This window comes from Zootoca vivipara, chromosome 3 (assembly GCF_963506605.1).
Source record: "Zootoca vivipara chromosome 3, rZooViv1.1, whole genome shotgun sequence".
Lineage (NCBI taxonomy): Eukaryota > Metazoa > Chordata > Lepidosauria > Squamata > Lacertidae > Zootoca > Zootoca vivipara.
In genome coordinates, this window is record NC_083278.1 from 86,969,575 (window position 1) to 86,997,538 (window position 27,964).

At 41.6% G+C, this 27,964-nt stretch overlaps 1 protein-coding gene and 2 non-coding genes across 3 annotated transcripts; all 3 read left to right on the top strand.

Annotated features, from left to right (window-relative positions):
- Positions 1-1,553: 1,553 nt before the first annotated feature.
- On the top strand, positions 1,554-27,964 carry WDR43 (WD repeat domain 43). The gene is made up of 18 exons (XM_035110506.2): positions 1,554-1,896; positions 8,369-8,503; positions 10,686-10,804; positions 12,463-12,583; positions 14,984-15,123; positions 15,389-15,491; positions 15,893-15,957; positions 16,644-16,815; positions 17,192-17,278; positions 19,215-19,349; positions 20,109-20,249; positions 21,280-21,366; positions 22,773-22,804; positions 23,628-23,691; positions 24,792-24,905; positions 25,664-25,733; positions 26,644-26,696; positions 26,796-27,964. The coding sequence occupies exons 1-18, from the start codon at positions 1,603-1,605 to the stop codon at positions 26,943-26,945; spliced, it is 2,082 nt and encodes a 693-aa protein (XP_034966397.1). The 5' UTR covers positions 1,554-1,602; the 3' UTR covers positions 26,946-27,964.
- On the top strand, positions 12,707-12,789 carry LOC118083290 (small nucleolar RNA SNORD53/SNORD92). The gene has a single exon (XR_004692366.1). It is a non-coding gene; the product is annotated as a small nucleolar RNA SNORD53/SNORD92 (small nucleolar RNA).
- On the top strand, positions 17,718-17,796 carry LOC118083289 (small nucleolar RNA SNORD53/SNORD92). The gene has a single exon (XR_004692365.1). It is a non-coding gene; the product is annotated as a small nucleolar RNA SNORD53/SNORD92 (small nucleolar RNA).

A 27,964-nucleotide genomic window follows, 5' to 3' on the forward strand; every position in this document is an offset into this window, starting at 1 on the left:
GCAAAGCCTGGTTGTAAAGCTATCTTAATTTCAAATAACCTGTTCAAATACTGTATGTGATTGGTAGGCCTACCCGTTAGACATTAAAAATTCCACCCATATAGTTACAGGGGAACGGAGTATCTTTAGTTTGGAGCACAGCATTTCTTCGTTTTGGAGGTGTAATTCCATTTTAAGCCTGAATGTGGGGTGTGTGTGTGGGGGGGAATGCTTCAGTGAACATGCTAGTCATTTTAGTGTTCAGAATTTAAAATCTGTTTGTAGCAACCAAATCAGATAGCTGGGCAGGGCCCGCCATGAACAGGTAAAGTTCTCTGCAGCAGAACCTTTGTCCCCTATTTCAGAACATAGCCACTTCACATGTGATTAATGTTTATCATACTCGTGCGAAGAAGATAAAAGGAGAGGTTTTTTCTCCGTCACTCTGAGCTCCTTAGAGCAGTGGTTCCCAACAGGTGGTCCGGGGACCCCCAGGGGTCCGCGAGCTATGCCAGAGGGGTCCGCAAGATGCTATTAGAATAAAAAATATATTAAATATATTTCGTATGATAACAGATTTTTTGTTTTGGCCGCTTCCTGCATGAGCAGAGTCTAGCGCAAAACTAGAATTAGATGAGGCAGTAGTTCTGCTGTATGCTGTTAGGTGGCGCTTTACAAACACTACTGTTTTGCAAAGAGGCAGCGCGCGCATTCTACTAACGCTCACCTCCCCAAGATGCTTTGCGCGCGTCGGCTTCATTTGTGCGCTACTGCGCAGGTACCCTGTCTTCTCCATTCCCCTCCCTCCTCCCTGGACTCTTATAAAAAGACTCTTAATTTGGCTCTCACTTTTTAATTTTAGGATTAGGAATTAATGGGGGTCCTTGTCACAATAGTGGCTCGATGAGGGGTCCTCGAGAAAATTTTGTTGGGAACCCCTGCCTTAGAGGGAAAGACGTGAAGAAGAATAAATGCAACAAGCACAGCCGCAGGCACGTCTAATCAGAAGCTAGTTGAAGGGACTTGAACTGGCCAGGAGGGGTCCTTTACTGCGTTCACTGAGGCTTACTCCCGGGTTGCAGCCTCAAGTCAGCCATAGGCAGCTGCGATCGCCTAGTTTTGCTTTGTTCCACATTGCCGGCGTGTAACCGGTATAATTATTACTATTTTTTAAATAACTGGGTGGAGACGACGAAGCGCCTCAAGGGCCGCTATGACAGAATAGCGGCGTGCCAAACATGACAACTAGTTGCTTCCCAAGCTCAACTCCTAAGCATTGGATCCCGCGTTACAGATCCTGCTGCGGACCCCCACGGGGTTGCGAGCAAACTAGTGCACGCTGGAGGAGCCGAGCCGCTGCGCCCGCCCCTAAACCGAGCGAGCGAACCCCCTTGCCTGCCTGCCTCTTTCTGCCTGCGCGCGCGCTACCCCGGGCGAGAGGAGACGCCTTGCGCCCCGTCAGCGCGTCCGAGCCGCGCGAGGAGGGGGAGGCGGGCCGAGGCGAGCGCGCCTGCGCGGGGAGGAAGGGGGGTCCGGACCACGTGGCTGCCGCGGGGCCGCCCGCTTGCCTTCTGGGAGCAGAGAGGGCCGGGCCTCGAGTGAGGGAGCGAGCGAGCTAGCGCCATGGCGTCGGCGTCAGCGGCAGGAGCATGCTCGAGAGGAGAGGCCTCGGCCGTGGCGGCGGCCCCCACCGGCGCGCTGCCGGTCTTCGCGGCGGCGGCCCCGTGCGCCTTCTCCCCCGGCGGGCGGCCTTTGGTGGCTCTCTCGGGGCCCGACGGGCGGCTCCGCGTGTGGGAGACGGGCAGCGGCCGCCTGCACCACGAGTACGTGCCCTCTGCCCACCTCAGCGCCGCCTGCACCTGCCTGGCTTGGGCGCCGCCGGGAGCAGGAGGAGGAGGCCGCCCGTCGCCCAGCAAGGTATCCCCGTCCCCCCAGGGCTGAAGGGGGTCGGAGCGGGACGGGATGGGGAGACTGGGCCTCCTTCCCCCCCTGGCCGTGTGTGCGCTGCCTTCGTCGCCTCCTCCGACGGGAGGAAGCCTGTCAGTCCTCGCGGGGAGGGAATGAGGGGGGAGGCAGGAAATGAGAGGCCTCCCCTACCCCCCAGAAAAAAAACCCAGGCCGAAGCAGCAGCGAGCCTTGCTTCTTCCTCACGTGCGGCTGGGCCTCGGGTGCCCAAGCGGAAAAAGCAGCGCTTTTTGGCCTGGCCGCGTAGGGGGTGTAGTGGTTTTGCGATAGTGGGTGAGTGGGGTTTTCCTCCTCTTTCCCCAATTTTTTTTTGGGGAGGGGGTTTGAGGATTTCTGCTCTAGCGGGCCCCGTCCACCACCAGGGTTTCCTTGGGCCGCAGCTGAGGCACATGTGTTCCGCTGTGGCTCCGCCCCGAGGCCGTCGCATGGTGGCTGGCAGAGAGGAGTTTGCGCCCCGTGCGAGTGGAATCTGCGCCACCAGGGCGAAACCGCATCCTGGCCTTGACTAGGTAGCCTAACCTCGGTCTGTAAAGAAGCTCTTGGTGCTCTTCCCCCCCCCCCCAGCTGTAAACAAGATCTCAAGTTAGTAACTCAGGGAGCTACTTTATTCCAATTTTAAAAAAAACCAAAAAACATCTGCACTCTGGGAGTAGCTTTTCAAGTTTCACGCAGGAGGTTTCCTAAACTCCACTGAGAGGTGTCGGGGGCTGAATTTGGGGTGGTTTGCATGAAAAGCAAGCGGTGGAACCACTGAGGTATGGCTCACACACCCCCTTCCTAATTCAGTCCCTGAGTCCAGAGATGATGCCAAAGATGGTTTGTGTAAGTCTCTCCCTCTCTGTGTATAGGAAGCCAGTCTTCATAATGCTATCCCACTCCAGTGATACTAAGAAATAAATCCCCATCCCCCAGATCAAGTTAGGAGTAATAGCTGGTAACAGAGGATGTAGGGCTGCCCTGGTTATGGCCCTCTGTGCACCCCTTTACTTCATCCTGTGCAAATGAATCCACTCCAGTGGGTGATTGATCCCTGTAGGGGTGTCAAACTAGTCCCTGTACATCTCAAATTATTTAGTGAGAGTAAGGATAAATGACAAGGCATGTAAGAGATATAGAAGCTAATCGCCAAATGGCACCTTAAACCTAGGTTACGGTCGCCACAACAGAATGTCTAGGCACCTTTTTTGGCAATGAGATTTATTATTTTTGCTAATATTTTCATTCCTATACAGTTCTGCTTTGTTTTATTTATTTATTTTAAATAATTTTTATTCATGTTATATATATATGTATGTGTGTATATATATATATATATATATATATATATATTGCAAAAACAAATACAAAAAATTCTTCTTACAACATCATAACTTTTCTTTACATCCATATATGACTTCCCCCAATCCCCCCTTCTGAATTTCATTTTCTTTATCTTATTTGGCAGTTTCTAAGGACTAACCTGTTCTAAGGACTAACCAGCCCTGTTTAGGGAAGCTTTTAATGTTTGATGGATTTCTGTATTTTAATATTTTGTTGGAAGCCGCCCAGATTGGCTGGGGGAACCTGGCCAGATGGGCGGGGTATAAATAATAAATTATTATTATTATTAACTTCTTATACATTAATTCTTTTACAAATGTGTTGTAATTTAACCTATATCCTATGCAAATTCCGAAAACCTATAAATATTTCCCTAGCAATTTTAAATATTACAATTTTTTTTCAAATACAGTGGTACCTCATTATAAATATTTTCATCTCATTATAAATATTTTCCCAGAAGCATAGCTGTCTAGTTTTCCCTTTTCTCGCGCGGAAGCCTATTCAGCATGAGGGAATTTCCCTTTAAATATAATCTTCATTATATTTTCTCTCAAAGCAGTAGATGCAGTAAACTTATTATGCCCCACATCTTTAGCCCATCCTATCATTACCAATTTCACTTGTTCATCCTTCATATGCCACTCCAACAACAAGTTATACATCTTGGATAGATTTTTACTGTTTGTCTCTAACAATTCCGATTCCAATCTGGACTTTTCTATTTGCAAACCTGTGTTTTTATTATCCACCTTAAACATTTTGTTAATCTGATGGTATTACAACCAGTATACTGCTTTGTTTTAAAGGGGGAAAGTCTCAAATCTCAAAACAATGCAGAATAAGGCAAATTCATGTTTCAAGGAAAATATTTCAGATCCTTCTCTGACGTTTTGCTTTCCCCACATTTATTTATTTACCTACCTAATTTATATAGCTGCCTCATAGCAGAAGTACTCTGGGAAGCCAGTGTGGTATTAGTAGTTAAAGTGTCAGACTAGGACTTAGGAGATCAGGGTTGAAATCCCCAGTCAGTCATGAAGCTCACAGGGGTGGACCCTTGGCCAGTCACAGCCTCTTAACCTACCTCACAGGGTTGTAAGGATTGCTTCAAAGTTTGCTTTTGAAGGTTGTAGCCTTGTGCTGCAACAGTTGTCCTCATTTGGCACATGGGTGTTTTTCAGCAAAATCCCATCCCTCTTTATTCAAATTTAAGTCCTATTAAATGTGTATAGGATGTAGCCTTGGTGTCCTAATTTACAATTTTATTTATAGCCTGCTTTTTCTGTTAGTTCAGATATTTTCTAAACATTCCATCAGTTGCTCAGTATTGATCCCAGTGGAACAGTGGCCTTGTGAGCTCTTTGTACTAAATCTGATATGTGAACAAATAAATTGAGGCCGCTTTTTCTATATCACCACATCATTCACAAACTTACAAGAGTTTCCTTTTTATCTTGGTTTTACAAGGAATGCAGCAAAGTTACTGCTAGTCTTGTAACAAGTGGGAGTGCGATTTTGAAAGAAGAAATTTAGTGCACATTTTCCCTGTGATCACATATAAGTCAGTGTAAAGTACAGACATAAACTTTGTTTCCATTTGTTAGCCAGTTCTGTTCAAAATGTTGCAGAACTAAAACACCCTTGTTTGAAGCATTCATGTTGCTCATATTACAGTGGTCCCTCGACTTACGAATTTAATCCGTTCTGAATGCACATTTGTAGGTCGAAAAAATTGTAAGTTGAAAAAAGCGGTTTCCCATAGGAATGCATTGGAAACAGAAAAATTTGTAAGTCGAGTAAACCGCATCTAAAATTCGTAAGTCGAGAAAACCCCATCTAAACCGCAACGGTTTTCCTTTCGGATGTTGAAAAATCAGAAGAATTCATGTGCTAAAACACCTCTATTCACATGAAGCTTATCTATATATTGTAACATCACACATTCCTCAGCACCTTTTAATGTATTAAAAAGGGCTACACATTTTTGAGAGGGAAGGCTTGCTACAAAGACCAAGAATGTCCTAAAAGGTAAAAGGACCCCTGACCATTAGGTCCAGTCATGACCGACACTGGGGTTGTGGCGCTCATCTTCGCTGTATTGGATGAGGGAGCCGGCGTACAGCTTCCAGGTCATGTGGCCAGCATGACAAAGCTGCTTCTGGCGAACCAGAGTAGCACACTGAAACACCATTTACCTTCCCGCTGTAGTGGTACCTATTTATCTACTTGCACTTTGATGTGCTTTCAAGCTGCTGGGTTGGCAGGAGCTGGGACCGAGCAACGGGAGTTCACCCCGTCGCGGGGATTCGAACTTCCGACCTTCTGATCGGCAAGCCCTAGGCTCAGTGGTTTAACCCACAGCGCCGCCTGCGTCCTTAAGAATGTCCTGGAGATGAGTATAAAACAGAAAGCAGATTTCCTGGCAGCATTCAACACAACCTGGGCAGTCTATAGTTCAGGGTACTTACTTTCTTCTGTCCATGCTCAGTTTGATCAGGAGTAAGTTGTTTTTTCTCCAAGATCTTAATACTGTAAATTTGAGACCTGTAAAAAAACCAGTGGTCTGCAGAGAGAAAGAAATGTAACTGTTTAGATAACATTGATTCCAAAAAGCCTTGACATCTGTAAAACTGACAGTGTTGGCTTTTGAAATCAGTATTTCTTTCAATATGATTTACAGTGGTACCTCTACTTACGAGTAACTACTTACGAATGTTTCTACTTACAAACGGAGCTCTGTCCGCCATCTTGGATGCAGTTTAGATAGGATTTTTTCTACTTACGAATTTTTAGATAGGGTTGCTTCGACTTACAATTTTTTTCTCCCAATGCATTCCTATGGGATTCGACTTACAATTTTTTTCGACTTACAAATGTGCGTTCGGAACGCATTAAATTCCTAAGTAGAGGTACCACTGTACTTGTAACCTTAGAATTAAGAACCCAAATGCTTACTAAATTTGTTGACAAATCTTCTAGTATAGGGAAATCTGAATTTATGCATGGAAAGGTATAATTATTTAGTGGAGAGCTGTTTTGTGTGTAGGTGGGTTTTTTTTGAAATATTAAATGAAATTACTGTAGCAATTGGTACAATTGTTAAAGCTACACACACATACTCAGACCACACTCTGATTCCTTTCCTCACATCCTGATTCAGACATATTGTGATTCACTGCAGTGTCTGAAACAGTCAAAAATGGTTTGTATGAATCGTAGTAGGATTCTAAAACACAATCAGAAGCTGAGCTGTAAATGGTTCCAATTCTGATTTGGAAGCAAACGACCATTTATGTCACAGATAGTCAACCTAGGCCCTCCAGATGTTGTTGGATTAATCATCCCCAACTAGGATGGCCGGTGGTCAGGGATCATGGGACTTGTAGTTCAACAAGGTTAGTGTGGTTGTAGATGTTAATTTATAAGTAAGATTTTAAATGATGTACACGTGTGTGTGTGTGTGTGTGAGTGTGTGTACACACACACACACACACAGAGAGAGAGAGAGACATATAAGTGATATGTATGTGTTTTTGGTTCTCCTTTCTACTTTAGGTGCCAGAAACCAAAGTTTGTTCTTGTGGCTTATGCAAAGCTTAATTCAAAACAAACCTAAAATAAGTTTAAGAAAGTAGACTTCAGGTTTTCATGCTATCCGTTCAGAAAGAATCATCTTAGTGAGTTTATAGGTGAGAAATCAAATATGCTCTTTGTGTGGTTGTCTAGTTCACAGTATAGTGGTACCTCGACATCCTAATAATAATAATAATAATAATAATAATAATAATAATATATTTATATCCTGCCCATCTGGCCGGGTTCCCCCAGCCACTCTGGGCGGCTTCCAACAAAACATTAAAATACAGAAATCAAACATTAAAAGCTTCCCTAAACAGGGCTGCCTTGAGATGCCTTCTAAAGGTCTGGTAATTGTTGTTCTCTTTGACCTCTGGTGGGAGGGCATTCCACAGGGTGGGTGCCACTACCGAGAAGGCCCTCTGCCTCGACTTCCGAAGTCGACAACCCAGGAAGTCTTTTTCGCCACGCGTGCGGATCCCCAGTGAAGAAACCACAGCCACTGCACTCATGCCCTTGTCCTGCTGTGCTGCCCAGAGCTATGCCATGGTTTGGCTTAGTATGTTGTCGAAACTCACATTTGTGGTTTGTCTCATTCCAGGTAAATTAAGGGGAAAAAACCTTGGTTATTGGTTACAAGCTTGTGGTTTGGATGATGAACTAAGCCAAACCATGGTAGCATGGTGGCAGCAGAATTGGGAGAGGAGTGCAGCAGTGACAGTTTCCTCTCTGGGAAAACCACGCTAAGCCATGGTTTGGCTTAGTGTTGTGAGCGAACTGTAGCAGAGAGGGAAACCACATGCATACTACAAAGAGGATGGGGAGAGCAGAGCGCACTGGGGGTGGGGTGTTAATAAAGAGATTCAGAGAAACAAGTGAAAAAAGAGGGGAGGGGTTCCTACAGGCTGCTGGAAGAAAAAGGAAGATAGAAAATCAGTTAAAATAATGAAACTATAGCAAAAATGGCTGTCCATTGTTTACTTGGTGAGACAATCTTCCTGAGTTAATACTGTAAAAGCATAACTAGATTGGAATGATTTGAGTTGTGGCCCAATTTTTTTAAAGGTGGCAGTTAAGAACAACATTGCCTGTTAATTCGTATTAGCTCTTTTTGTAGACTTAAGTGAATACCATACTTTTGGCATAATCTTTTTAAATGAATAAATTGAAGATGATGCCTTCCTCTTTATGTGGCTGGGAGAGAGATTTTGCAGAATATTTTTAGCTTGTTTTGGAGATGGGGAAAGCAAAATGTGTGTTTTTGAACTTGCGCTTGAACATGGCCCTTACTGGAATAAAGGCAATACTTAATACTGAGTATAGGTTGCCCTCCAGGTGTTGAACTGGAGCCCTCCAGGTGTTGAACTACAACTCTTATTAGCATGGTCAGGAAAGATGCGAATTGGACTACAGCTTCACCTGGAGGGCACCACATTGGTTATCCCTGACCTTGCCTGTAAAACTGTAATTTAATATAGCCAACCAGACTATTTCTTTCTTTTGTCTTCATTTGATTGCTTTACAGGAAGGCCCTCAGAGAAAGAAGAGGAAATCTGAAGCTGCAGAAGCAGGTGAACAGTTAGATCTTTTGGCTATTGGTACTGCAGTTGGCAGCATTTTGTTATACAGCACAATAAGAGGCGAATTACAGAGTAAACTAGTAAGTATTACTTGCAACAACATTCAATGTTTTTCTACAACTAAAATTAATTGTATTTTTCTTAACATAGGTGTTATTAGAGTAGCTTGATCATAACTCACGTAAAATGGTTCAAGCATTGATGCAGTTAGAAACGGAATTTGTAAAACCTGCAAGGTGTCATGGGAACCTGAAATGCCTGTGTTTTTGTTGAAATGCGTGACAGAAGATAACCGAATAAATTACCCAAATTTCATGCAGCTCTGACAGTGTGCTGCTTATATGAATTTTACTTGAAATTAACAAAGTCCTTCATAAGTAACTTATTTAGATTTTGTAAAAGAATTTACTTCCCTGTATTTGACTGAAAATATGGGAAGTTATAATATTCGGGTAAATTACAATGTGTCTGAAGGATCTCTCTTGGTGTACCTGTGTTTTTTTAACATGTATATTAGTGCATCATGCATTTCTGCTGGGCTGCAGTTACCAAAAGGTAAACAGTTTCGGAGGATGATTAGAAATGTTATACAAATGCACAAAATATTCACACCTCCTCAATATGTCAGTAGTAAGCAAGTTCAGGTACCCACAATGGGGAACCTTTGGCCTGCTGGGCTGTTTCTAGCGATCTTTGCCCGCCTGCCAATTATGTGATGTAATTCGATGTTACCTGTTAGTCATTTTAATCTGCCCCACCACTTTTCACAGTTTTCCTAGGTTTACACTCGAAGCCACAGTTTGTAATTCCTTGCTGTGGCTTTTATTGTGCAATTTTTGAAGGCACATTTGAAAATGGTACATTTTCTGCATCTTCTGTCCAGTTGCTAGAGGGGTTTCTGCAGATCCTCATGTCATGGTATGCTGTAGAGCCCCATTCTTAAAATGATTCAGGGAGAACTTAAAAAGTAGAAGAGCATGAGAGAGTGGACACATGTTTTGTATGACTAGATGTAGTGATTATGGGACAACTCAGGAAAGAGGTATGGTACTCAAACAATTAAAAACAAGGATATAGTCCTGTTAGTCCATAAGACCCTCCAAAGCCCACTCTTAGATAACACCTTTATTAGTACCAACCCAAAAAGTCAGAAGAATGTGGCAAGCTGTTGGGCTCTTCAGATTTTTTCATTGGGCATGGTGTTACCTGGGATAGAGACAGTAGTTGGACGAGGAAAATTAACGGCTTCTCAACCTAACCTACCTCACAGGGTTATTGTGGGGATTAAATTAGGAATGGGAGAACCATGTTTGTCACCTTGAGCTTCTTGGAGAAAAGGGTGAGATATAAATGCAACAACAATAATAAATGACGGTGCTGCTGCTGCTGCTGTTGCTGCTGCTACTAATACTAATAATACTTGAATAGCCCCTAGTTGGAAATAGGATAAAAATCGAAAGTCATTATCAAGCTCAGAGAATTAACACGAATTCATAAAATATGAATAACTATGAAGGGCCAGACTTCAAATAGGTTCAAACTATAACCCACGAACCCATGGTTGGAATCCAGCATTGCACTGTTATGATCTGTCAGTGCAAGCATTTCTGCTCACCTGACAGAGGTATCCCCCCCCCCAATGCACTGTTCTAGGGGTTCTCCTGACTCTCCAGAGAGGATTTTGGGGGAGGAAGGAAATCCCCATCATGGCATCAGGGGTCCATGCACTGGCTAATCCTGGCACACTGGGTTAGTAGAAAAACCTGGGGGTGGGCAGCTCCTTTTGGTGGCAGTGGGCATGTAGGTGAGTGCAGAGCTCTTGCTCTGACCACAGCTTACCTCTACAACTTTTCACAGCTTTTGTCCTTGGCCAATACCTGGAGAGAAAGTTTGTGGGAGAAATGTTGTGGGTGCAGGAAGAGCTGTGCCCTTCTAAGCAGTGTTCTCCTTTTGCTGTTTAAAAATATCCCACCTCTTTCTTTGTGATGGATCTGTGTTCAAACATGGTCTGCCTGCTGCTGCTATGTCTAGTTCAACCCTGGCTAACAAAGCCATGTGTTTTCCACTACTTTGTCCTGAAGAAGTTTGTCCTAAGCATGAAGTTACTGGGCGTGAATGATAGAGCACAGAGTAATCCACAAGCGCCCCAGTGACAAATGTTATTACAAAAGTCCTGAGGTGGCCACAGAAGGGTAGCAGAGATTGATCTAACCCCACTAAGGAAGCGATGTTACTTGCTAATAACCTTTTCTTTTCATCTAGAGTGGTCATGACAGTAAAATAAACTGTGTACGGTGGCACCAGGACAATGGCTGCTTATATAGCTGTTCAGATGACAAACACATTGTGGAATGGAACACACAGACGTGCAAAGTGAAATGGTGAGTCTGGTTTTAAAAGCAACACAAAACAACTACAGAGGCTTTATTGCTGGAGTAGATGCCACACATGGAGGTTTAAGACATTTGAAAAATATGGCATATTTTCTGCAGCAAATTATTTCCTCTATATTATAATGTGCATGCAGTAAGAATTCTCCTTCAAGTTGGGGAGCTTAAGGCCTTTACTTTATGTAGCAATTAAATTGGTGGCTGCTGTGTGGACACTAGGTTGTTTTGCTGCTACAAGGATTTATTTGTGAGTTATTTTAGTTGTAATCAGGGAGCACATTCAGTGTAGAGAACATGAGATAAAAATCATAGGTATATGAGAGATGAGATGTTGCAGGTGCCTGGAGGTGTTTATAGCTGTACAGTGATAATATCACTACTGATGTTATTACAGGAGTGAATCTGACTTTATTTCAGATAGCCACATTTAAACTCTGTCTTTGGGAGTATTTCCTGGATTCAGAAGAAGCTCAGCACTTTAAAGTTTCTTAAAGGGGTGGGCAGGATAAAGCACAAGGTCTATTTAGCTGTTTTGGTTATTAAAGCACATTTTCTGAAGATTAAAGCATGCAAACGTAATAGGATACTTCCTGTTTTGATCAAGTTGTCCATTTGCAAAAAGGGGATGTTTCTTCCTCACTTATTTCTTCTGGTTTCTCTGAAGTTATTGAGCTTCTACAAGGAATGGCTAAACCAAAATATATATGATTTGGAATACTGGAAGCCTTATGCAGATTTGCAGACCTTACACATAATTGCGTTGCCATTCCTGCTCTAGCCTAACATTTACCAGTACATGTTGCACTTGGCATACAAGCAACAACCAGTTGATGCACGTCCAGTTGATGTGTGGCCATGCACCCGTGCATCATGGCAACTCGGAAGTGGCCAGAAAAGGGGTCGGCTTGGATTTATGCACACTTCACCATCACACACAATTACCTGGGATGCAACCCACATGCAAATCGGAGGTTGCCTGTATATGTTAGCGTACAAATGCCCAGAGTCCAGTTGTTTAGGTCTCTCTTAAGCTGTTACAAATAAGAAGGCCAATATTTGCGTGGGCTGGGCTGGCACAGTCCTGATGAGCCCTGAAAAGCTATATGCACATTTATATATTTAAGACACACACACACACACACACACACACTATTGGCATATAAAACCCTTAACATTAACAGCTTGGGACCAGTTTACTTTCAGGATTACCATACCTTATACATTTCCACTCAACTGCTTTGATCTATGGACCTGGTTCTGTTACAGGTGCCACATAATACTCATTCTACAGTGTGGCAGCACCTACACTTTGGAACTCCCTGCCTGTTGATACCAGGCAGGTTCCTTCACTGTATTCTTTTTGATGCCTGCTTAAAATATTTTTGTTTAGGCAAGCCTGTCCAGATACATAGATGCTGATGTGTTTTGATCTTTTAAATGCTTTAATTACTTGCTTTTAACTGTTTTTATTGGTAATTTTAATATTTCTTGCAAATCACTTCCCATGGCACATTTAACACTCTTGAAACAAATGTTTTGAGGCTACAGAATTCGATTGTTTTAAATGTCCCCTGCTTTATTTTTGCAATGGTATGTACACTTGCCAGGGCTGTGCTCACTGTTCTTCCCATTCTTCTGAAACTTTCTAGCAAATGGAAAGGAGATAACAGCAGTGTTAGCTCACTGTGCATCAGTCCTGATGGAAAGATGCTTCTGTCAGCTGGTCGATCTATCAAATTGTGGGACCTGGAGACCAAGGAAGTCTACAGGGTAAGTATTCGCTTGGGGTAAATAAGAACATAGGGAAGATTGCTAACTTCTTACTGTGAACTGAGTTGCTTCACTTCATCCTGTTTAAGTAATATAATTTAAGATAGAGGTTTGCTGGAAGGTTTGCAGTGATGATACTGTCAATGTGGTTTCTACTGGCTGACAGTTGAATGAGGACATGAGATTCCTTGGCTGTGTCTGAGCACTGCCAGCAGCCTGTTCACCAAATTACACCTGCATTATGGAAAAAGCATAGAGTTGTATCCAGGGGTGTCCCTAAGCAGACTAAAGGCTCTTTGATCCAGAAGAAGTCTCTTGTCTACTCTCAATCTCAGATGTTATGTTTGCTTGATTTTGTGGGGTCTCCCAACCTTTGGAAGAGTCTTTTTTGGTGTGCTGCCATGGGAAACAGTGGACAGGGAAGTCTCCTTCCATCAGCCTCATTACACACAAACATAACATAGTTAAACATAACATAAGTGTAATGCTAGAGTAGACCAAAGTCCTGTCTGGTCCAGGGTTCTGTTTCCCACTGAGACCAACCAGGTACCTATAGGAAGCTTATAAGCAGGAAGTGAGAAAAATAGCCATTGATTGCCTTATACAACAATAGTTTGTCTAAAGCTTTCTAAGGTGGTTCCCAGTCTAACATCAATTTACATGTGAAACTCGGAAAATTAGAATATCGTCAAGAAGTGCATTTATTTCAGTAATGGAACTTAAAAGGTGAAACCAATATATGAGATAGATGCATGACATGCAAAGCAAGATATGTCAAGCCTTTATTTGTTGTAATTGTAATTATTTGTCGTTAGGCAGGTCAATTATAAATGGAATGTAATTAATGAAATGTAATAGCGATGTTTATTTTTGTATTATTGTAACTATTTGTTTTATTACTGTGGAGTTTCCAAAAGAAAGCATTTGTAAAAAATTAAAAAAATAAATAAATAAAAAGCTGCATTACTGAAATAAATGCACTTTTCGACGATATTCTAATTTTCCGAGTTTCACCTGTATATTGTTGAGCTGATGAGCTCGAAGCCTTTTTCCACTTAGTTATGTCTTAGTTCCTAAGGTAGATTTGGATAGGTCCTTATCAAATGACGGATATATCCAGACCTATAAGTTTGTTTCTTTTGAAGCACACTGACCAACGATTACCCTGTATTTATTTTTCCACTAACTCTGGAAAAATGATTCTGTTACATGCAGAAATATAGTACCTTTGAGCACATGAGAATGACAAGCCGCCTGTCCCTCCCACCCCTAGACACTGTACAGTAATGCATTATTATGCAAAACTAATTTGTAATAGGTTTCCTACTATTCTAAGGATCCTCTTTGATTGTTGAACCTGACACTTTTTATATTGCCTTTCTGGGAAGCTCTACAGAAAGATGGAATAGATTAACTCTTATGGAAAGATTAATGATTGGAGAAATAGAAAGCAATAACATCATGAGATAATGATCTATTGTACTGAAATACATTCTTAAAATGACTTGCTCAAGCTCACAAAAGAACATCATTTCTTTTTTGGATAAAAAACATCGTTACCAGTTCACCTCTTCATTTATCCCAAACACAAGACTTACAACTTCTGCTGCAATAGGTAAAGGTAAAGGGACCCCTGACCATTAGGTCCAGTCATGGATGACTCTGGGGTTGCGGCGCTCATCTCGCTGTATTGGCCGAGGGAGCTGGCGTACAGCTTCCGTGTCATATGGCCAGCATGACTAAGCCACTTCTGGCGAACCAGAGCAGCACACGGAAACGCTGTTTACCTTCCCGCCGGAGCGGTACTTATTTTTCTACTTGCACTTTGATGTGCTTTTGAACTGCTAGGTTGGCAGGAGCAGGGACCAAGCAACGGGAGCTCACCCCGTTGCGGGGATTCAAACCGCCGACCTTCTGATCGGCAAGCCCTAGGCTTTGTGGTTTAACCCAGAGTGCCACCCCGATATTTATCCCAAACACAAGACTTACAACTCCTGCTGTAATACATATACAGTGGTACCTTGGTTTGCGACCGCAATCCGTTCCGCGGAGGCGGTCGCTCCCCGAAGGCACGCTTCTGTGCGTGCGTGAAGCACCGATGGAGCGCTTCTGTGCATCCGACGCCGCGGAACCCGGATGTAAACACTTCTGGGTCCGCGGCGGTCGCTCGCTGAAGCGGTTGCAAACAGAGGTAGGCGTAAACTGAAGTTTGACTGTAAGCTTATTGTTATTGGATTTAAAAGTGGTTTTCTTTAATACTTGCTGCCTTTCATCGTAATCCTAAATTCATTTTCTAGTAAGAAAATACCATTGATTTTGGTAGAACTGGGGTGTAGAACAGATCTTTTATCTTACATTTTTTAATTGGGTTTCATTTCTAAAATTAAATTTCTTCTCTAGCATTTCACAGGGCATGCTACAGCAGTCTCAACTCTTATGTTCGTCACAGTACGGCCTCCCAATGAAAATCAACCCTTCGATGGAATTACGGGGCTATATTTCTTATCTGGGGCAGTGCACGACCGGTTACTCAGTGTTTGGTATGTAGCTTTCCCCCTAACAATCAGTGTTGTCAGTTTGTACCCCAAAATATGAAATGTACTTAGAAACACAAAAAGTTCCATGATCAGATATGTAGATTTTGGATAGTTGCTGTGAACAGATGTAATGAAAATGTGGCTTCTACTCCTTCACAGTTCAGTGCAGAAATGAATTTCCAGGGTTCTCTGAGCATGTGCTTATATTACACTGTGGTGTCATTGTTTTGTTCTTTTTGCCTTATTTTTGTCACTATTATATCTCAAGGCAGGTGAGATCAGACAGGAAAGAAAGAAATGCTGTAATGAGTTTCATGGCTACAGATGAGCCAATCCATATCGACCTGACAATGTCAGAAAGCAAAGAGGAGGTAAGGAAATGTAACTTACATATTGATTTTTTGATGCCACTGTGTAGAAACTATTTTGACTCAGTTCTGATCTATTTTGTATAACTGGAGAACTTAAAAAGCAGCTATTAAAAATAAACTTTGATTTTAAATAATTAAGTTGTATTTATAGTAAATGTGTCTGATGAACATTTCATAGAATCAGAGTTGGAAATGCACCCTGAGGATCATCTGGTCCAGCCCCCTGCAATGCAGGAATTTGCAGCTGTTCCATACAGGGATCGAACCTTGAACCTTGATGTTATCAGCACCATACTCTAACCAACTGAACTATTTGACCACATTTATAGAAGTAGAGAAAATATCTGAATTATTGATATGGCAGTTCTTTTGTGAACTGATGATGTATTATTTCTTTTCAGCCAGTTAAGCTAGCAGTTGTATGCAGAGATGGACAGTTGCACTTATTTGAACAAATCTTAAATGGGTAAGTTGATATTTAAACATACACACATCTCTATTTCAATATTGTCTTATCAAAGCATGGAAGAGAGTAGTGGGGCAAATCTCTGTTGGCAGCAAGGTTCAGTTTGGATGTATCTGAAACACTGGATACTCTTTTTAATACAACCCAATATTTGTGTCTTATAATTTGAGCTTTAATAGAAGTCCTTTCAGCTGTACTTTTGTATTGTTTTTAATGACTGAAGCAGAGGACTGTGAAATTGAGGGGGGGTACTCAGGTTTGCCACTGATTATCACTTTAGGCAAATATAACTTGCCTTTGTTAACCTGTCAGCAAAATGGCAAACTTGAGGCTTATTCTCCTTGCCATTTCAGCACATGGTAGCTGTAGTTCTCTACAGCATTCAAACTTTGAGGTAGTTGTGTTGATGGCATACTACAAAGAATTTGGTTGGCTACTTGATGGTCTTTGGTTGGTTCTATCAAGGCAAACCAACCTGGGATAAAAAAAATTATGAAGGATTGTATGCAGATTAATGCCTAATCTCATTCATTATTGAGCTTGAGCTTTGATTGGCAGTAAAAAGTAGGTACAATGTGCTTTGGAAGGTTGTGAGGTTTGCTCCCATGTTTGACTGTGAAGAGATTTTAAAACTGCGGAGACAGGTATGCAGAATATAAATATTTAACAGACTTCTTTCCTTGCAGGTCCTGCAAAAAACCATTGACATCAAAATGTACAATCCAGGTAGCAACATCTGGAGAGGGAAGTGATGCCACGCCAAAGCCAATCCCTATTCTAGCAGCTGCATTTTGTTCCGATAAGGAATCATTGCTACTTGTGTATGGGAACTCCTTACAGCCTGTCATTGAGAGAGTGGTATGTGATGTCTTTTTGAATCTCAAAAGTTGATGCCTTGATACAGATCTGAATCTAAGTTGAGATGATTACTATTTCATGCTGAGTTTTATCTGATGCTCCTTGTAATATTTCAGGAAAGCTTTGGTTTTGCTTCATAATTAAAATTCAGTATTTCATATAGCCTCTTGTTTTTGCAATTCAGTTGCAATTAAAACTTCGTTAGCTTAGTTTATACATAGGTTACATGATTGGGGAAAGTGGACAACCTAAAAAGCTTTCATTTAAGAGTCTTCCCTGTTACTGAAACTACTTGGATACTGTGACTAAAAACTGTTACTGACCTGTGAAAGTATTGACATCTGTTTTTGTGTCTCTCTTTCTCCCTCTGGTGTAGCCTGTGAATACTACAGAGTCACATATGTGCTTAGTAAGAGACATTCAGAAGACATTGATGCTTAAAACAGAAATGGGTGTGACAAAGGTAAGATTGAAATCTATTTTTAAGTAATGCTTTTCATAATGGAGATGTTGGTTTCTTTGCTATAATACATAGAGTAAAAAAAAAAGGTAAGCGCATGATGGCATCCCAGAATGTATTTTAAAATATACTGGTGTTTTTGTCCTATGAAGGTGATTTGAACCTAAGATACATTTCAGCCATTAGAATTGCTCTGGCACACATAGTTCAGTTCTGCTGTGCATATGTTTAAAATGAGGGATCTGTGTGTATATTCATGATGTTAAGAGTCTATGTTGTCTTTAAGAACGCCTACAAAACTGTTTCGTATTCAGTTTCTTGATATTTTATCCACTTGCATATTGGCATAGATGGGTGAATGTAAGCTTTCTAGCAGTGAACTTACAGGGCTTCATCTGCTACGCTAGCCACAAAGGAAGGGAAAGTTTAAGGGTCCACGGGTATGCTGTGATGACTTTGATCTTGGTTTCGCTTTTTGCTGAATTCCAATGATGACACATTTCTCTTGGCTGTCTGAGCATACCTAACGGGTGGAAAGCAATTTGTATATCTCACAGGGGCATGCCTTTCTGTTCTAGGAGCCCTTATAATTAGGAGCCAAACAAAGCCCACCAAAAGAGTAGACTCATTGTAAGCAGGATAGTTGCTTAATGAGCCAAATGAGTGTTGCTTAATGAGCAAAACTAATGCTGCAATCTAATCATCTTTGGGAATAAGCCCCATGGAAATCAGTGTGGCTTAATTCTGAGTAGACATGCATAGAGCATTGCCCTGTAATTACTGAAAATGTATAAGTTCTGTTTTTGTCATGTATCTGGTACTATTAGCTGTTGCTTATTTTGATATTTATCCATGTACAAATTGAGCATGGATGATGGCAGTGGTTCATTTTATGACCTTTGGTGAAAAATGAGATTTCCAAAATGCAGACTTTTCTTGCAAACAAATTCATGTTAAAATAACCATATCATTCAAAAGTTATACCCAATTAAGTTCTACTCAAAGAAGGCCCACGGACCCACTGTTGTGCATAAGGATTTTTATTGCATAAGGGGGGCGGGGGGCAGACTCTTCCACAAGTCTCAATACAGGCAGAATAAAAGAAAATGTGGGAAGGCCATTAGAGCTTCTGCTACCTTGCTGTAAGAATGCAAACGAAAATCCCATGAGAACTTGTTATGCTTTTACTGGCCTTTGATACCCTCCATCCACATATATGACTTAAGGAGTGATCAGTCTACCTACCTTGTATCTCCTGTTAATATGCTTCCTGGGAGGAGGGGCTAAAGCAGGCATAGGCAGCCTTGGCTCTCCAGATGTTTTGGAACTACAACTCGATCCCTAGCTAACAGGGCCAGTGGTCAGGGATCATGGGAGTTGTAGTTCCAGAACATCTGGAGAGCCAAGGTTGCCTATGCCTAGGCTAAAGAGCTTGCCTTTCTTTCCCTAGCAGCTGCCCATTGAATCTTAGGATGGTTTAGAGTTCCAAGCAACCAGTATAGTTTAAGTCACTAATAAAGGTGTTAAAATAAAAGTACCGAGGCAACTGAGAACTGGCATATGGTGGCATTAGCGGTTCTGCCATTCCAGCAATAATGGGTTTCAGTTCCTAAGGCACAAGAGATTTCAACAGGTTATTAGGAGGAGTTTTTTTAAAGTGCATTTTAAAGATGATCATGAAATTTAAATTTTAGGTATTAACCCTGCAGATCTGTTTGCTTAGTAAGTATCTTGTTTCTGTTCTTTTTCTTACCGTTTAAATTGTTTAAATAGCGAACTAGCTGCCAGGTATGTTTTCTCTCAAAAGAACAGTTTTGGTTTCAAGTGAAATATCTGTTGTGCAAATTAAATTGGAAGAAGATCAAAATTATTGTGTAAAATAGGGGGGGCAATTGTACTCGTACGAATGCAGATATCTTTTCTTCTTCTTTTTTAAAAGGTGAAAACTCCCATAATCAACTCAGAAGTCAAAACGCTAGTGCCTGGACTTCCTGGACATAGTGCAGCTATCAAACCTTCATTTCATAAAGAGAAAATGGAGACCAAAAGAAAGTCTACTGCAGCTGGTAGAGAGGTGAATTGATGTTTGGCCTAGAATAAATGCACAGCACAATCATGCATGTAGGACTGTACAGTATACGCTGTGGAGGAGAATGCACTTTAGATATTTCTTCAGTGCACTAACTTTCATGTTGTGTTCTGGGATCCCTGTATAGGGGATACGCTTCCTTGAAGTTCAATTCTTTGCCTTCCCTTTTGCTTTTCTTTGTAGTGTACATTTGCAGGGCAGCATTGGGGCACATTCTCAGTTCACATGGGACAGTGTTGAAGCAGTGTGTCTGGCCAGTATGCCACATCAATGGCATATATACCTGTGAAGATATTGCCACTTTGTGTGTATGTTTTGTGGTGATGATGGGGAAATGATTGCTACAGTCATACCTCGGGTTGTGAACGTGATCTGTGTGGGAGGCACATTCGCAACCCGCAGCGCCGTGTCTGCGTACACAAATTGAACAATTTCCACATAAATCATAAGATACAAGCTAAAGATACAAAGAATTAACATCCACCACAGTAACAACAACACTCCCAAGCAAAAACCTCTAAAGAATAACCCATTTCCTGGTCATCCATTAACTCTTGATTTTGTTCTGTCCTTAAGCTTAATGAATGGCTGGTCTTTCCACATGCAACTGTAGTGCTATGAAGAGGGATTTGGCTTATCGGCGGGTGGCATCAAAAGCACCACAAAGCTTAATTATGGGCATATTGTCCTGTATGTAGTGCCCCTTGCTGTGCAAATAAGAATGACTTTTTCCTTGCTGTATAGGAGAGCATTGAAGACCGCCTTGGTGCAATGGATATTGATGTGATGAAAGTGAAACAGTCAACGGGAGGCCTTCCACAGACTGACAATTTCGCAGTGCTTTTAGTTCAGGGTTTGGAAAGCAGTGATCCTGAAATACTAAATGTAAGTGTAAAGAGCATTGGGAAGACTCCCTCTTGTACCAAATAGCCATATTTAGTATTTTATTTATTAGGTTTTATGTATTGCTTATGTGTAAGTCACCCTGGGAGCTTTACAGAATGGTAGCATAGAAATAATTAAATGAGGGGTTTGCTTTGGTTACTGCATGCCTGTTCATGCAGCAAGCTGCCCACACTCCAGGGTTGCATGTCCCACGTGTTCCCTCTATTTTCAATGTTGTGGCAGTGAATTCTGTTGCTTAAATGGTTTCACATGTTTTCACGAGGGGGGAGACTGTAAACTTGGGGAACAAAGTACCAAAAGAAACCTTTGGGGGGGGGGGAACCAGCCCAATGAGGACTAATTTTGCTCAGTCACCACAGAATGCTGTCCTAGTGTTTCATCCAGTACTGTATTGTGCACACGCAGAATGGAATTTCACTTGCACAAAGGGACCACCCTTCCTTGTGCACCCTCAAAATCTGCTCAGGAGAGTTGGGAGATACTTCAGAGCAGATTTTGGGTGTGCATGGGGGGAAGGTGAAGTCCTGTTGCATGAGCAGAAGTGCATTCATGCAGTAGCTGTTTGGAATGAACTGAAAACCTGGTGGGAGGGTGGCTGGAACTCAAGTGTTGAGGAAAGCATGGCTAACAAGTTTAATAGCATGACCACTCCACATTGAAAGATTTTGTTGTAGGTCCCACTTGTTTTTGCATTATTTTCATAGAATTGTAGAGTTGGAAGGGACCACGAGAACCCCCTGCACTGCAGGAATTTTCCCCCAGGATGGGGTTCAAATCCATGACCCTGAGATTAAGTCTTATGCTCTACCAAATTAGCTGAGGGCTGTGTTTCTGACTGACTGACTAATCCAAGGCCATCTGATGAGTGGGACTTTGAACTTTGGCTTCACCAGTTGAATTACAGTACACTACCCAGTATGCCACACTGGTTTCTGATACAGGGCATTGGTGCCAAGCATAAGCTAGTAATATGGTTCTTTCACTGATTTCCTTTCCCCTCTTTTAACAGAAAGTGCTTCAAACCAAGAAGGAAGCAATAATAAAGAAAACAGTAGCCAGAATGCCTGTGTACTCTGTCATTCCTCTGCTGCATGAGGTAAGAAATATTTTATTATAATTCACTACAATACCAACATTACACCAGAGTCTTAGTTTAAGCAAAGCAGACACAAGCTTTGTCATAAACTGGAATGGTATGTCTCGTTCATATGAAATGGGGTGGCCTTTAGTTCTCAAGATTTTGTGCCTTGTCAAGTTGAAAGCCAGTTATGAAAACAAGGTTCCTGATGAAATGTGAAAGGCTTGACCATATATAATAAAGCGTTAGTTTCTTGTCACATAAAACCTGATGCAGCACCAGAAGTAAAATAAATGGTTGTTCTGAAAAATGGAAACAGACAGCACTGTATCTTAGTAATATCTGTGCATAGAATGCATTTCACCACAAGTGAACATACCGTATATTCCGGCGTATAAGACGACCCCCAACTTTTCCAGTTAAAATATAGAGTTTGGGATATACTCACTGTATAAGAAATACGACCCAGCGTATAAGACGACCCCTGACTTTTGAGAAGATTTTCCTGGGTTAAAAAGTAGTCTTATACGCAGGAATATACTGTAGTTCATTACATTATTCCAAGCGGAATGGCTGCCATGACATACTCAGATGAGAATATTGCTGCTGTGCTACTTGACAGAAGTTATGCTGTTCAGACTATCCAAATAAATTTTATTGGTCTTCATGTAAATCCAAGAACAACATATAAAGAAACAGACTTATGTATCATAATTGCAGATAATAAATGGCAATCAATTTGGCGCAACCCATCCCTACGAACCATCTCTGCTCGTTTGCAGGAGGTTTCTCTTTAAATTATATTTTTCTGTTCAGACTAGTAAACAGCTGTGTGTAAAAACCAAACCGATTTGTACACAAACCACAGCATGTTGTCTTGAACTTACCCACTGGCTTTTATTCTGATGGCGGCTGAACACTGAAACATCACATTGTGTTGTAACTTGCCGTTAAAAATGAATGCAGTGCATGGTTTTGAATTTTATATCAAGTTCCATTCTGCTTTCTCAGGGTTCAACAGAGTTATCACACTATAGTCAAACTTGCTGAATGATCACTGGTTAAACCAAGGGCTCACTTTGTGTAGCCCTTTGTGTAAAAATAAAAAAGCAAGTCTGAAACCAGCATTTAACCAATGGACCAATATTTCAATAAGCTGATGTTGATAGATAAGGTTTTGCAATCAGGTTTGCCACGTAGTACACTGTTTTCTGGGGTTTTTTTGTGCTCCAGTAACAAAACAGTGCTATAAAAACTACTTTATGATGACAATGAATAAAATAGCAAATGGAACAGAATGCTGAGTTACAAACCTATTTCGAAGCAAGGTTTTGAACACTTGAGATTTTATATTTGCCTTACTGAAGAAAACTCTTTAAATCAGTCTTGTTATAGCTGTGCCTGCTTTCTCTATTCCATTTTAGCTCACAAAAAGGCTGCAAGGGCACCCATATAGGTAAGCAGAGATATTTTTCTTCATTAAATATGAAAGCACAACTCAGGGCAGCGGTCAACATATATGACATAATTCTGTAAAAGAGTTACTATTAAAGGAGACATAACCAGCAGTTAAAGATCATAAAAACATCTGAAACTGTACTAGTCAATATTTAAAAGGGAGGAAAGTTCCTTATAACAGCTCTGATACATCCTTCTGTTAGACAGTGATAAATGATAGTCGCCCGATCCAGCAGTAGTGGTGCTTAAAAGAGCATTAATGTTCAGTTAGTAGCACCAGATGTGCATTTTGAGTGTGTATCCATTTTAAAGGAATGCAGCATGGCTGGGTGACATCCACAGACAGATGTGCATCTGATTTATTTATCTTTCAGGCAAACTATTAGTTATCACTATTGCAAATTCCTCAGTTATTAAAGACGACAGAATGGTTAAATCTGACATAATAACTTAAGAGCTGTCCTGGTTGATCTTTGCCTGACACCCTGGGGAGCCAAAGACAGTCAGAGGAGGCGATTCTGGGTTAGGTCATAATTCTGCATTGAGGTAGCTTTATATGTGCACCCTCATCTGCTTTGGGAAAATAAGATGTAAGCGAGGCCGTGCTGCACTTTGGGCTGATGTAAATGCCACTGCTGTGAACCGTACTGCTTACGCAGATGGTGCATTGTGCACACCATGAGTTCTGACAGTTTCTTCATTTGTATCCCTTTGCAAAGTGGGTTGGGTTCTTCATCTTGAGATATGAATCTAGCTTTGTATTATTATTCTAGCCCATGTCAGTAAATGCAGGTCACTCTCTTTTACTCCTTGTTTTCCAGTGCCTCACAAATGGTCCGATGGCTAAAGTCCGTTTTAACTATACATGCATCTTACCTTTCAACAGTAAGTACTCTTAAATGTTCTCCTCTATCCCAACTTCGTGCTTCAACAATCCCATTTGTTTGACCTGAATTCTTTGCTAAATAGGTGCCTGTCCCAAAGCTCACTGATTCTTAATGCTAAGCCCCATTGCATGCAAGCTAGAAGTTCACGTGTGCAACATTGGGTTCTGCCCATAGTTCTGAATTGTGCTGTTATTGAGACACTGGGCAGATCCACACCTTGAAAAATTGAAACGCCACTGCAGCAGTCCAGCGATGAATAACAACGGTGTCTCTCATTGATTAACCTAGTGGTGTTAATCCAACCTGTGTGCCTATTCGGGCCTCCCTGTTTGGTCCAAATATGCCCACCTGCCCATCATCTAACATCAGGTGGGGAGAAAGGAAGAATTGGACACTAATTCTTAGTACCTGTAATAGTTTTTCTTCATGGCCGAAAACCATTACGGATGCTGCAGGTCTTATGCCCACAGAATGGAATTTCAAAACTAGGGAGTCACCACAGAGAAGGTCATATCTCAGAAGATGAGACCCAGTAATTAGTTGTCTCTTTGACATCTGATGGGAGGGCATTCCACAGGATGAGCGTCACTACCGAGAAGGCCCTCTGCCTTGTTCCCTGTAACTTCATTTCTCTCAGAGCGGAAACAGCCAGAAGGCCCTCAGAGCTGGATCTCAGTGTCCGGGCTGAATGGCGGGGGTGGAGACGCTCGTTCAGGTATACAGGACCGATGCTGTGTAGGGCTTTAAAAGTCAACACCGACACTTTGAATTGTGTTCGGAAACATACTGGGAGCCAATGTAGATATTTTAGGACAAGGACATGGTCCCAAACGGCTGCTCCCAGACACCAGTCTAGCTGCCGCATTCTGTATTAATTGTAGTTTCCAAGTCACCTTCAAAGGTGGCCCCACGTAGAGCATATTGCAGTAGTCAAAGTGGGAGATAACCATGTACCACTCTGTGTATATTTAATATTTTTCGTAAATATTTATAATATTGCAGCTGGCTTGGGGTTATGGTAAAATGTTGACTGCTCCCATGTATCTTGTTAAGAGATAATTGCTTTCTCCCTCTCCTCCTCCTCCTCCTGTTCCTCAGTTGCCGGATCTGGTCCCTCAGCTGGGAATGCTGTATCAGTTAATGGAGAGCAGAGTGAAGACTTTGCAGAAGCTCTCTCGCTTACATGGGAAGCTCTACCTTATTGTCACCCAGGTGAGTTGAAGTGGGTTGTAAGGGCACAGGAAAACTGAATGTAAGAATGGAGGGATGTTACATATTACAAGAATCACGGCTTGTACTCTCCTGGGTATAATAATTGATTTTAATAGTACTGTACAGTATTTCTCAGAGTCCTGTTGCTCCTTAAAAGCTAATAGTTGTGACATAAGCAGTTAAGAACTAAATCCCACGTTGTCATCTTGATGACAATATATCTTGCAGTATATTGGATCGGCCTGTGAAGAACACATCTGAGCAGCTAAGAAAGTTCTAGCCCATGGAAGTTTTTGTGACAATAATGTCTTGAGTCTTTAAGATGCCAGAAGGCTCCTCGTGATCTTACAGAGAAATGAGGATATTCCTTTGGAAATATTTTGAAAGACATGTTATATATGTCTATGTGTGATTATTTTTATATTACAATAACATACTATTCTAAATGAAGGATAACTTTCGGGCATTCATTAATTCTTACAATTTTCAAGAAGCATTTCTGAGCATATGGGTAGAATCAGGTGTTAGAGATGCAAACATTTAATGTAATCGTTTGAAACATCCACCATGCTTTTATTTGTATTGTAACCTTTTCTCCAAGAGGAACACAACGAGCTCTCTGAGTAGCACTGCTTTTTAATTGCACGCAATTCATTTTACTTTCTATGAAGTAATGCAAGTTCAACACCTGTGGTAGAATGGCATCATTTTATAAAATATTACTACAGCCCCTGTTAATGCCATACATTTCCTTTCAGGTTGCTGCATTGGAACAGGCTCAGGATGTGCCTGATGTTGACCAGACGGCAAAGCTGGTGTATGAAGAAGGTAAGCAAAGGGACTTAAGTGGAGGTGCCTTGGGAGCTATCAGGGAACAAGATGTGCTCTGTTAAGGCCATGGCCCCTTCGTTTCAGATTTAGAGTTGTGTGTGTAGCATTTTGGTCTTATTGACTGCAATTGGTAAGGAACAGAATGATTCCACATTGCTGAATTAAGCCTCAAATAGTTTTATTGCTGTGTTCATGTCAGGCTCTCAAAAGTTGCTTCCACTATTAGTCTGTGCATGGAAGGAAGAGTTGGACTGAGCCTGCTGCCCCATGTTCAACATTGCATGTCCAGTCCTCTGTACTCACGAGTTCAGCAAAACGTCTGAAAAGGAACATCTTTCCATCCAGGCATACAATTATAGCCATGTAGGAGCCCTTTCCAGGTGTCCCATTGAACATGCAGATGTTTGGGCTAGTGGAGACAGGTGACATGGCATAGACTAAACAAGGGGAGGAGATTTTATATAAAGCCTTCAGACTGCATATATCCCATCAGAAATTGAAACGCTACTGCCGCAGTCGAGAGACAAATAACAATGGTGTCTCTCATTGATTAACTGGATGTTTGGTCAGAATAATTCTACAAGTTGGGTGGCTAGTTTTCTGGTCCTGAATGACTAGAGGATTTGGTGAGGGTTACAACCAAATGAAACGCGTAAAGGGGTTTTTGATTCCTTGTTACAGGCTGAAACCAGGATGTTAGTCTTCTTTAAGAGGGCTTGGGGACTAGTGTTAAACTTTGAACCCTACTGAACCTGTTTTTTTCCTGCCAGCAAAATTGCTTTGGATCTTCCGAACTAATATAACAATAGCTTCAACGAAAGAGTGTTTTTAGCATATAGTAATGCATGCTCTTAGTATCTATTTGAAGAAAGGTCTGTCTCAAACCTCGTGTGTTCTGTCCTAACAGAATCATCAGAGGAAGGTTCAGATGATGAGATGGCTGGAGAAAATGATTCAGATGTAAGTAAAAGCTCCCTATTAGTTCCTTTCCCCACGCTTGGAGGTCAGGCTCTTAAAAGTGATCACAGTAGTCACGTGTCTTGTCACCTTCTCCTGCAGGAGAACTGGGATGAAGAGGATGAGAAAGAGGAAAGTGATGAGAACGATGAAAGAGATGAACTTTCAGGTGATGAACAAGAAATGGCTATAGAAAAAGAAATCAATGGGGAATCAGATTTGGATCCAGAAAATGAAAGTGAAGAAGAATAGCATATGCTTTAAAAGGGGGCGAAAACCCCTATTAACTGGCCTCCCAAACTTTCTGGACTGCCACGCTGAAAACGCTTACAACACACAAGGAATACTTGGCCCAACGGCTGTGACGGCATATTGGGAAACCGTATTTCCAAGCCCAGAATGTGTAACAATGCCAGCCTTCTTATTCCTTTACCGCCTGTCCTATACTTCCTGGGATCACAGTGAAAGATTTTTCTTCTACATAGTAGGCAAAGATTACTCCCCATTTTCTGGACATTTCATTTTGCATCTTGAATGAAATAGTTTTACCAAGGCTCTTTGGATGATAAACTTGTTGCAGCTCAGTTCGAACAGTTCCAAATTTTGACGGAATGAAGACCACTTCTACCTTAGCCCTCTTTAGTTAAGTACTTTTCCAGTTGGCACCTTGCTACATTTTTTGGAAGAGAATAAATATTTTTGTAAGACCTTAATGTTGATGGTTTTTCCTCTTCTCTCTCCGCCCATGTCCGTTCGCTCATAACCGAATTACTTAGGCCTTGGCAGTGGTACAATGCCAATCAGGCTGAGCAAAGCATTTTCTTTTTGAAACCAAACTTTTTATATGTGTGTGTGTGTAAAATCAGTCACTTTTCTTGTACTTCAGAAAAACAAAAGAAAATTAGGTTCATTGGTGGTTCCTAACCTCTTAATTTTAATTGAGCTTGTATATAAGTTTAATGCTGACCCAGAGACAGAGTCCATCTTTGGAAGGATAAGGATTAAAAAAAAATGAAAAGAGAGAGCAGATGCTTGTGAATAATGTAACACAATGCGTATACATTTATTATGCATTTTTAATCTTCGGGGCAGAACAGGGGTTGCCATTCATTCAATTAAACTGAAGTGGTATGAACAATTTTTGAGAGCAAGGTTGGGTAAAGGTTTTGAGCCATTAACCAGTATAATGTACAGTTATTTGTCTATAATTGGAGCTGTTGCAACCAAATACTGCCCTCCTTTGTAAAGTGAATAAATATACATTGCCTTTA

Bases quoted from the DNA above. Each gene is read 5' to 3' on its own strand.
- WDR43 (XM_035110506.2), top strand. From the start codon at position 1,603: ATGGCGTCGGCGTCAGCGGCAGGAGCATGCTCGAGAGGAGAGGCCTCG. The intron at 1,897-8,368 runs GTATCCCCGTCC...ATTGCTTTACAG, and splicing joins GCCGCCCGTCGCCCAGCAAG to GAAGGCCCTCAGAGAAAGAA. The intron at 22,805-23,627 runs GTAAGCAGAGAT...CTTGTTTTCCAG, and splicing joins CTGCAAGGGCACCCATATAG to TGCCTCACAAATGGTCCGAT.